Genomic DNA, 11,295 nt, shown 5'->3' on the forward strand with positions numbered 1-11,295 from the left:
AATTATTTGACTCCTTAAATTTTAGTATATCGAAGTAAAAAAAATCATTGTTATATGTCCGTGTCATACAATAATATAATAGCAATTTTAGTAAACCCTGTTTTTAGTACAGTGAGATTTTTCTCAAGATTGTGGAAACATTGGCGTCATCACTTATTTGTGGCTCAGTGACTGTCATGCTTCTTTTTGTTTTCTTTTTCTTTTGTTTTCTTTTGTTTTTACTATGGACCTCTTTTGTGTCTGAAATAAAGATTGATTGATTGATTGATTGAATATGTTTTTTTGTTTTTTTCAGCATGCCTGTCCTGATCCATACTCCTCACTGCTAGGTGGCGGTAATGCACCGAATAGTTGTTTACCAACCGCCATTTAAATTAAGAAGAAGCGTCGTTTTCCAGACACCATCACAGGCAGCAGTTGTTCGTGGCCTAAACCAAGAAATACATACGAAAAAGGTATTTATAGCAGTTATTTTTCTGAATAAAATATTATCAAAACGTGCATTGAGTCGGCACACCATTGCAGTCGATAAATATCGATGAGAAGGTGATCTGATGTTAGCATTTCTATGACGCTATTGTTAAGTAGCTAACATCCAATGCTAACTTGCTCAGGGAATTAATACACGGGATATCCATTTTACAAGAACAAACGAGGGCACATATGAGATAAATATTATAAAGCATAGTATTGCGAGTTTGGTCTCGTAAATAATGTATTCGTTGCTCTCTGAAGTAGTTGGCCATTTCATTTATAACCGTAAAAACCGGAGTTGGCGCTGAGGCAGACCTGAGCTAGCCTGCTAGCTTACGGCGGATGTTTCATTAGCAAAGTAAAACGCGAGATATTCTTTGGACGTATAACACAATAAGCCACATTTACACTCATTTATATAGATCTATGGCTTCTGCATGATTATGTAGGCCTAATGTAAACGTTTGTTGAATTTTTCACTGGAAAAAAAACATCCGAGATTTTACGGAAATAGTTTGGATTTAAACGTTATCAACGCCAGATTGTATTCATTTTATTTAACGTTTTGTGATTCAATTATGCAGTGTGCCGAGTATTTGTCATATATACCTTTTCTTTGTGAAAAGGCATATATGACAAAAAGGCCGGGTTTCAGGTTGGAATTAATGTGTTTACGGTAATCTGGATTATGCCAGATTCCCATTTATAAAGTACCGTAAAACCTGTTGTGGTCGAACGAATTAACACATTATGTTATCTTTAAGAATTGTAACATTGTCTAAACCTTCTATGGGTGTAAGTATTTTCGTTTAAACTGCAACTTTCACCTCTTTTGTAAGATTCAACTATGTATCGGCATCATTCTCAGCATTAAAAACTTGGTAAAGGGTAAACTTAATGGTGGAACCTAAAATTGCTTTTACATACATGTTCTTTTCTGTGTCAGTTTTCACTCATTTGTAGAGTTATTATGGACAATAAAGAACGTTTGAAGTTACTCTTCTCTTTTATCCTGGATCTAGATATTTGGATCTTCATACTAGAGGATAACTGAATCCAACTGGGTTCAAATTAAGGTATGCAAGGGACTTACCCTAAAAACCCTAAACCAAAACATATTTTGACTTGTTACTTTTGTTTTCCCCATTTGATGTCAGAATTGTTTTACAAATTGACTATAGATATCTTTCAAAGCTTCTTCCTTATGGAATCTGAGAAAAAAGCCTTCACCTACGAATCTCATCGTCCGAATTTTGAATATTTCAGTCGACCTTCGCCCTTTCATTCCATTTTACGAACACCGTTTTTCCTCTGCAGCTGTCTTATAATTTGTTGAGAAGAGGATGTTTTCATCACGGATTTCATGTCATTTTTTGCAAAACCCAGTCGCTGTATCATTGCAGTAAAACGCTGAAAGTTTTAAAAAGCCCAATCTATATTTCTAGAAACTGCAACAGCTTAATTTGACCTCTATGCAAAACATCACATTACAAAAATTACAAAAAAATACATTACAAAAAACATCACTCAAAAATAGAAGGGGAAAATTAACAGTAATAGAGATAATGCGTATTAACAATCTCATAAAGGCAGCAATATCTCTTTATAGTTAAGTATTACGCTGTTATACATTTGGTCAATTAGTATCTGAGTTCAGCTTTACTATAACTTCTCTTTCTGCACGTCTGAACCTATAGGTAAATCAGAAATGAACAGCTTAAGTTTAGAGTATTCTTAAAAATTTTTGGCATCCCACCATGAACATCTGTTTTGTATGAATTATTCCCCATAAATAATTTTTTTGTGCTATAACTATAGAATTTTTTATATCAAGGTCCTATAAAAGGAAAGTCAATTGTTGCTTCTGAAGAACATAAACTTAAGGAAAATTCATTTCGAAATCTGTCTCTCCAGCGATTTGTTTGAAGGCCTGCATTGTACGACCCGCATTTGTTTGTCGCGTCCGCCAAATTTTCATTTCAGTTAGAAGCAAAATGGAGATTTAAGAAAACCGCCATGAATTTCTTGCAAGCAATGTTTTAAAATTTCTTCCAAACCAAAAATCCTTTCAGTCCGCATTTGAATTTGATTTGCATGATCTGTTGTGAATTTGATCTACATCTGCAACCCCTTTTTTTTTTTTTCTTAAGGAACTTGATCTCTTTTCTTACTCACTGACATGTTTCAGGTTTGAAGACACTTTAAAGACAATTATTTCCAAACAAAGTCGTCCCGTTCAACCATTTGAGGTGCACGAAGAAAAAAAAAAAACACATCAAGATCTAGCCATGTCTCGCAGAAGAAGCCGCAGCTCATCACCGGTGCGATTTTCACGCACCTGCAACAGTAAAGATCCCAAGGATTTGAAGAGAAGAATTTTTGTTGGGAATTTGCCAACATCTGACATGACAAACAAGGATTTGGAAGAGCTTTTCGCTCCATATGGGAAGATAGTCGGTTAGTAAACCTACATGCGTTACTCGACAATTTTTACATGTGACGGTTGATATCAGAAAAGCTGTCTCAGAATTTTACAGCCTTTGGCTGTTGTTTAAGTATCTCACACTATCATAAACATTATTTTCTGTTTCTACTAAAAGTTTTAAAATTTGACCTGGATAGCCGATTTTGTGCCACTTAAAATATTCCTTTTCCAGGCGTGTCCTTGTTACGAGGTTATGGATTTGTTCAATTTGAGCGCCTTGAGGATGCTGAATCTGCGAGAACAGCTCAAAAAGGCCGAATTTATAAAGGGTACAAACTAGGTAAGCTTTAACCGCACAGAGTTTGAATTAATGATCGAGCCGTCCATATTTTTCTTATATTGAATCGCAAAATTATCATTTGACATAAGATCATCTTATTATTTCAAATGATGCCAAAATATTTAATCAACAAAATTTTGTGAAACTCTCCTGTTAAAAATGTCAAAACAGATGCAATTATTTGGAAGATTTTAGACGAAAATGCAGCATTTTCTTTATTTATTCCTTTAAAATCCTTTTATTAACAGGTGCCAAAACCCAATCAGCCTGGCTTAACTTTGAACATTAAATGAATTTTGTTTTTTTTACCGACTACAGACACAGCCTGATTTTATTTAAACACCTTAACACTGGGTCTCGGCTACAGCCGTTTGGCTCTTTCACTATTGCGTGTTCATGAATTAACATCATTTCCAATTTGACTAAAAGTGTAAACCCAGCAGGGTTTGGGTGGCAGCTATAAAGCTGGCAAGTTTTTATTGTATTTTTGTAAGGTCATAGATTTCTAAAATTGGATTTGAATTTAAATTTCTTCTCTGCAAAGCAATTTTATTTATTTAGTTTTTTTTAAAGCCTGCACTTTTATTTTGAATTCTTTTCAACTTGCATCTAAATTCGCTTGAGGAAACAGCGGAGGTGGGGGTCTGATTTACAAATTTGCCGTCTCGGTTTGCTTCGTTGTGAGACTTCACCCAATTTGCATTTTCCAATTTGGATCCTGGCTCTTGAGTTTTCATTTGGACCGGAAAGGGGATGATGCGACCACTCATTTTGCGTGAACAGCATTTAGCTGCTCTACATGTCAATGTTGTGTTCAACGTTTTGGATTCATTTATTTTCAGATGTAAATATGGCAGTGGAGCGACGACAAGCTAAACCTCATTCCGAGCAGAGCCCTCCTCGAAGGTAAAGTAACGTGAAACGATTGAAGAACTTCCACCGCCTCTCCACTGTCGGTAAAAAAAAAATAAATAAAAAAAAGCGCATTTAACCTTTTCATCACCTGCAATTTCTCCCAAGGGTTGAGTTCCTCATGGTGGAAGCTACATCACATTTGGATAAGTTTGAAATGGTTTAAATGATTGAAATTAAAAAGTAAAAAATGTCCTGATGTGTTGAAATAAAGAAGAGCGGCACATTTGGTGCAATTTGAAGAAGTGTGTTTGTCTCCAATATTCTTGTATTGCTTTTCAGTAGCAGCATCGTTTTCGTGTGATTTCTACCCGAGTTTATCGTTTTGCTCTTTGAGTAGGTGTTTGTCCTAAGTTTATGTCCCACATGAGCAAGTAGAAATTGCGCTGCTAGAAACTTTATAACTTGTGATACTCGCTTTAAGATTTTAGGGTTTCAAGGAACCCAAAAGAGTTTCTTTGTAAACTCTTCTTAAGGAATAACAACTTTGACATTTCCTTTAAACTGAATAAAGTTTGTCTTGTTGGTCTTTAGAGAACCTGACAAAATATGTACCTTTGTGCGTGCAATAAAAACCTATCTGAAGTAATATTATTACAAATGTTTAACTTTGCGATGGCAAATTTTAAAGCTTTTCTCAAAAATCTTGTTAGATTTATGATTGAGGTTAAAAACTTTCCAAGACTTGTTGAAAAGGTACAAACTTCGTTTATCTGAACGGTATGGTTGTGGTCGTTATTTGTCATGTCTTACAAGAAGAATCTGGATTAATAGAAGAAAAATGTGTTACTGAAATTCATGATTTCTCCCAATTTATGTTAAAGAAAAAAAAAAACTGCCATCTTTTAACTATCCCTTATACACGAGGGCGCCATAGACACGGGCTGCAATAAGAGTCTCAACTCATAACAGTGTGTAAAAATGCCACATTTTAATGACATTGATAAAAACATGAAGTAATTCACTGTTTTAAAATAAATCCTATTGCTTCAAAGTGTCCCCTTTGTTTTGAAATTTGCCTTACCTCAAAAGTGATGCGTGCTGGTCTTTTTTAAAAATTTTTATTATCTCTACATGATATTTGCAACTTAAAGTGTCTCACAAGTTACCCTTTCTGTAAGCGGAAAAGCTCGGGGCCTTCTGATCAACTGTCTGGCAGCAATTTATTATTTTACACAGGCACCCTAACAGATTTTATGCTGATGGAATCCTATGATGGAAGAATTGTTGGTCTTAAAATCTTAATTTGACCTTTGTGACGGTACTCGGGCCGCGCTTGAATCATAAAAACTGGACTTGCTTCCTCATAAGAAACGATCCTCTTGGATTGGATCGTATTTCTGTAAAAGGTGAGCTGTGTTGAAATTCCACTTCGGCTCCGCATCGGAGGAACTGTGTGGAAATCATGGATTTTATATGTTACTCAAAATATGTTGGGGATGAGCCATTATTGCTCTGACAGTATTGTTTGGTGGGGAAAAAGGTGACGAAAATCTACTAAATTTATGCATCTTGTTTAGATAAAATAAATCACAAATCTGTTGCCGGTAATATTTTCTATTTTATGTTACTCTAAATGAAACAACTTATGAACTTGAAATTCAAACAGTTTTTTTTTTCTCCAAATGTTAAAACTTTGACATGAAATGAACAAATGTTTAAAATTTAAAAATCTCCATTTACGGTAACTTGGTTTTTCCTAGCATTAATTCATAACTTTTTCTTTAGGCTCCAATTTGACAAAGATGGCAGGCCTCGATCGCGTTCACCTGTCTATGGGCGCGACTCAAGGGAGCCTCGGGACCTTCGTGATGGGAGGGACTCTGCCAGGGAGCCCAGGCCAGGCAGCCTCTCTCGCGACCCTGAATATCGGATCCGCTCCCATAGCAGAGACAAAGACGGCAGGGCTGATTCCAGGGATCCTGCTTTTAGGTGACTTTTCGACTGTTAGATACAAGCTGACAATTATATCGAGCATTTTTTTAAACGTGTTTTTTCATTGCAGCAGAGATGATTATGACCGATACTACCGCAGTAGCAGTGCTGCAGAAGAATATTACAGAAGAAAGGAAGAATCCTTTAGGGACCCTTATTTGGACCCCTGGAATGGACGTCGTGAGGCTGTAGGTTAGTAAACTTATTAGTACATCTATTGCCATTATGTTTCTGTAGCTTGTTCTGGGTTTTTAGTCTTTGTATTTTGGCTGCCTTCACTTAAAGCATTAATTAATATTAAATTACCATCTTCTTTTTTTAATAGTAACCAATCATTAAGTGGAAAACTGTCCTGACAAGGACCATTTAAAATGCAAAGGTTCTGTCATACATATATTCTCCCACAGGAGAATATATGTATTGTCTTCAGGACAAAAACTATTAGTTTTAGTCATATTTTAGTCATTACAATATTTGATAGTTTTAGTCGACTAAACCTCAAAAAGGTTTTAGTCTAGTTAGTTTTAGATGGTTTTATGTTGCATAAAAAAAAAAAAACAGCTTTACAATTTCTAATAACTATCACATTTTTTACCAGGCTGAGAGCTCTTTCCTAGATACTACAATTGTTGGATATATAATGCTGCCATGCAGTTTATCATTGCTGTTGGGCAGAAAACTTATTATTTATGAATTAATGTCCTACTTTATAAAAAAAAAAGTGTCTCATTAAAAACTGTGAAAATAGCAGATCTCGTTCAGCACATCATATTGGTTAATATTGCAGACAGACAAGCACACAAAATGTACAATAAAGGAATGGTTTTAGACATACAAAGCAGGTGATTCAAATACTTATTGGCAGCTGTATCATACAAATAAATAGTTTAAAAAAAATGTCTTATTTTGTGATTTGTGGATTTTTTTTTCTCATGGTTACGGAAGAGGATAAGGGCCACTAAAAAAATACATTTTTTTAAACTGATTTTTAAGTATTTCAATTTAATATGGGAATAAATTTGGAATTCTTACTTTTTGCTAAGAATTAGGGGAGTTTTTACATGTCTGAGGGGTCCCAGGTGATGGTATTTCATTAATAAAAGAGCAGAAGGTGATTAAAACATGAGAGCTAGCTTAGTCTGTAAAACAGACATGGCTACGACTTGATGCCAAGATGTTTGTTAGCTGTAAGCATTTAGTCAGAATTCTTAGAAAAAGTCAGAAAACGGTTCAAATAGTTATTTTCCTCACCATGAGAGTGGCAGCATGATTTATAGCTTATATAGCCCCCATAAAAAGCTGTATATGGGTTTAATTTTCTAAAATGCTTGACCTGTAGCTTAAAGCTTTACATTTTAAATACTTCCCATCATCCCACCCTCTGCCTAACAGTAGATGATCGCATTCGGCCAGAGGAGCGACGACGTAATGAGCTGTATCGACATTACTTCGAAGAACTCCAACGGCGCTACGATGCAGACCGCCCTGTCGACTGCTCTGTGATTGTTGTAAACAAGGCTCAGAAGCAAGTTCTCTCCCCGTTCTTTGCAACATTAAATAGTTCTCTATTAATGTTTACCCTCATGTTGGATGTTTTCATTTGCTCCCACATTTTCTTCATGCGTTTCTTTTTCATGTGAAATTACAGTAGGGAGTATGCAGAGACGGTGGGACGGAAAATCCGTGATCTGGGAATGGTTGTGGATCTAATCTTCCTGAACACAGAGGTTTCTCTCACCCAGGCTCTAGAGGACGTAGGCCAAGCCAGAACTCCCTTCGCCATCATCATTACTCAGCAGCATCAGATGCACCGATCTTGCACTGTGAACATCCTGTTTGGTACACCTCAAGGTAACTCCATTCAGCAGTGCAATCCTTTTGGTTGAATCAGCCCAAAAAAGGTGTTTTCAATGTCTAATTCCTGCCTTTCTGTCTTGCATGTTTCTATAGAACATCGGAACATGCCAATGCAAGATGCTATGGTACTGGTCGCCCACAACTACGACACCTACAAAGTGGAGAACCGTGACAAAGAACGAGAGGAAATTGCGAGAAAGGCTGCCAAGATGGCGGATGATGTGTTACTGCGGGAACCTGACAGAGAGGGCCATCCCATTTCAGTGCTCACTTCCATCACACTGCTTTCTGAAAACAGGTATCGGCTTTGATATGATTCAGCTGGCAGCGAAGGATAAGAGGCTCTGACATGATGAAGTTCTTTAAGAGGCTTCTAAGAATGTGACGTATCAGTAACCTTTCGATTATGTTCCATGTAGATTTTTAACCCCAGAGGAGTTGGACACGCTCATTGTCTACCTGAAGGATAAGAGAGCCCGTCTTGTAAGAACTCCAAAAGATCCTCTTACAGGTAACTCTCTACAGGGCTAGTTATGATGGAATTTCTATAGATTTATGCTTCATTTTCATGCTAAAAACTACTTAAAGGCTATTTATAACACAAAATCTTAATTGTCAACCAGCAGCTCATCCATCTTCTGCAGTGTCGCATCATGATGTTCTACCACCAGCTGCAGGATCTGCTTCATCTTCACTCCCCACTTCCCAGCCAAGCCACCTGGCGGCCGGTCCCAGCGCCTCGTCAAACCCGAGTCATCAGCAGGAGCTGCAGGCTAAAATCCTTAGCCTGTTTAACAGCACCTCCAACCCCATGTCAGGACCCTCTGGCATTTCTCAGAGTGTCTCTCAGTCACATTCTTATGGCTCTCTTGGCCCTTCCCCAAATCCATCCCGTCCACCAATGCCTTCAGGGGGATCCCAGGGTTACGGTATCCCACTGGGGCGCTTACCCCCTGCCAGTGCTGCTCAGAGACCCCCTGCATCCACCTCTGGTATCAATTTTGACAACCCCAGTGTCCAGAAAGCTTTGGACACTCTGATTCAGAGTGGACCGTCTCTGAAAACCCTGGTGGGGCCTAGTTCTGCTCAGCAGCCCCCTCCACGACCAGCTCCTAGCATGAGCCAAGGCCCCCCCATGTCCATGTATCCTCGTCATTATTGAGAAGCAGTACGAGTTAAATGATCGGTTAGAGGCTAATATACTGCAACCATTTCTGTGATAGATTCTCTTGTGATGTGTTGGTAATCCCAGAGGATGTTTTGTAAAGGTTTTATATTCGTCCTTGATTTTGTGTTGTTAAATTTGGATGCTTACGTTAGATCAAATACTCTTCAGTTTGCCTGAAATATTTTACTGAAACTTTTACTGCGTGTGGTTGAAAAACAAGTTATAAAAATATGTTTCTGTTTGTGGTTGAGATGGTTTTCTGCCCTGACCTGAGGATATTTTATAGCTTTGGATTGTGCTGATTAATGTGTACTTTTGTTTTCAGTGTCAAAACAACAAGATTAAAAACTTGAGGCACATTCTGTAGTAAAATGATATCTGTTTATTGCATTTTGTGCTGACAAATCTATAAAATGGAACAGGTATTGCCAGAAGCTAGAGAGATAAGCATTGGAAATATGGATAAAACTGCTTTTTCTTTTTTCATGTACTAGGAGTCACAATAGAGAATACATTTTTTTTGTAGTTTAGAATATTTAACTTACACTGACACAAAAAATAAACACCTCAACACTAAATCTATCTGATTTTATTTACACATAGTCCCTTCCCACCCATGCCCATAACCACCCCACCCTCAGCAGTTACAAGTGCACGTGTACATACACATACACACCCCCACAGAACCAAAAGGAACACACTACAGCGTTACCGTTAGACTGGGTACAGTGTTAAGGAAAAGTCATGGACAGTTGGAAGTTTTCCATCTGTGAAACAAACACTGATTTGTGTGCCGATTAAATTCATTTACATCCATTTTAATTTCCCAAGCATTCATACAAAACATCCCCTGCAGGCCCAGTGAATTAAAATCAGTCAAGTTTGGATAGTGAAAGGTTTCCTCTGTTGCCAAATCCTTTATTTTTTGGTATTCAAGGAATGATTTTCTGGGATATGCGAGTCATGATATTCTAGTCCAAATCAAGACGACTTGCATAGATAATGGAAACAGGCTGGGCGTTAAGAGGACTGTTCCAATGTTCATGGTTGGATGTCCTCTTGCTCAGGCTCCTGTTCCCATTTCCTGTGACAGTCATAGGAACACTCTCCCGAAAAAGTCAAACGTATCCTTTAAAGATTTGGAGAACATTAGAAAAGTATCTGAACTGCAAGGGAAACAGCAGAAACTGCCTCTCAAGCAGCTTGTATTAAAACAGATCTTGTTTTTGCACATTCATAGCTGAATAACTGTTGCTACACATTATCCAGAGGTCGGTAAACACCTCTTCTCTTGTCTCGATCTAATTCACTGGAAAGCATGTTTTCATACTAGCTGAGGAAAAACTTCAGTGTTTTTTTTATTTTTCAATAACTGACACAACAGAACCCTGTGGATAAATCTATGATTTTAAAAATAGATTATAATACCCATATTGGATACAACAATAGGCCAGTCCTAATGAAAGAGAAAAAATATACTAGAAATAAAGGTTTTTGACTGACACCAACAGAATACTTGTATATCACAAACATCCAATATATTTTCAGCACACTTTGTTCAGGGTAGTTGCATGCATGCACTGAGTAACGCAACATAACTGGATTATGGCTCTGCTTGGACATCAGCTGGAGTTAGTTTTTTTGTTCTTGTCTTACTTGGATTACGTTCAATGAGAGCAGATATTGTTTTTCTTTACTGCATCAGACGTGTTTGTCTGACACCACTGGTGGATGCAACTGTTAGTCGCTTCTCTGTAATGGTCATGGGTTTGTCGCCCTAAAATGACAACTTCCTATTCTGCCTGGTAACAGATGTGTTTCAGAGCCCTTAATATCCATTTAAGAATGGAGACTGGGTAATGATCACCAGCAGGTGTTTTTTTTTTTTTATTCATGCTACAGTTGTGCAGGTGATGGATCTGATCTAAAGCTGTGGATCAGTTGATGGGTAGAGTCATGCTGGGTTTATTTTCAGTCAGCGAAGTCCAAGCAGAGCCAGTACCAGAATTGGAAGCGCAAGTTTTATATTCTTTGATAATTTTTCAGAATTATACTGCAGTCACATTTAAAATACAACGCTGGGGTGGATTTGGTGGCTGTGATGGCGGATAACAAAGGTTTGGGTAGATATGATAAAAGAGGGGGAAGGGGACTCTGGGAGGGTGGATTCAGCTCACAGATTAA

General features: G+C 37.5%; 1 protein-coding gene across 8 annotated transcripts; it reads left to right on the forward strand.

The window, feature by feature from the left end:
* Positions 1–372: 372 nt before the first annotated feature.
* LOC107097106 (nuclear receptor coactivator 5-like) lies at positions 373–9,470 on the forward strand. Of its 8 annotated transcripts, none has more exons than XM_015394111.1 (12): positions 373–455; positions 1,497–1,550; positions 2,663–2,931; positions 3,132–3,239; positions 4,082–4,145; positions 5,880–6,083; positions 6,157–6,278; positions 7,479–7,611; positions 7,735–7,937; positions 8,037–8,241; positions 8,363–8,454; positions 8,567–9,470. In XM_015394111.1, the coding sequence occupies exons 3-12, from the start codon at positions 2,763–2,765 to the stop codon at positions 9,103–9,105; spliced, it is 1,839 nt and encodes a 612-aa protein (XP_015249597.1). In that variant the 5' UTR covers positions 373–455; positions 1,497–1,550; positions 2,663–2,762; the 3' UTR covers positions 9,106–9,470. The 8 variants fall into 8 exon arrangements, with proteins under 8 accessions (XP_015249597.1, XP_015249601.1, XP_015249598.1 ...); XM_015394115.1 differs by having other exon boundaries at positions 8,570–9,470; XM_015394112.1 differs by having other exon boundaries at positions 7,482–7,611.
* The last annotated feature ends 1,825 nt before the right edge of the window (positions 9,471–11,295 follow it).

The sequence above is a fragment of the Cyprinodon variegatus genome, unplaced genomic scaffold, assembly GCF_000732505.1.
Source record: "Cyprinodon variegatus isolate N-32 unplaced genomic scaffold, C_variegatus-1.0 Scaffold672, whole genome shotgun sequence".
Lineage (NCBI taxonomy): Eukaryota > Metazoa > Chordata > Actinopteri > Cyprinodontiformes > Cyprinodontidae > Cyprinodon > Cyprinodon variegatus.

Coding starts and splice junctions, on each gene's coding strand:
- LOC107097106 (XM_015394111.1), top strand. CDS start 2,763: ATGTCTCGCAGAAGAAGCCGCAGCTCATCACCGGTGCGATTTTCACGC. Junction 6,084..6,156: donor TCCAGGGATCCTGCTTTTAG/GTGACTTTTCGA, acceptor TTTTCATTGCAG/CAGAGATGATTATGACCGAT. Junction 6,279..7,478: donor TGGACGTCGTGAGGCTGTAG/GTTAGTAAACTT, acceptor TCTGCCTAACAG/TAGATGATCGCATTCGGCCA.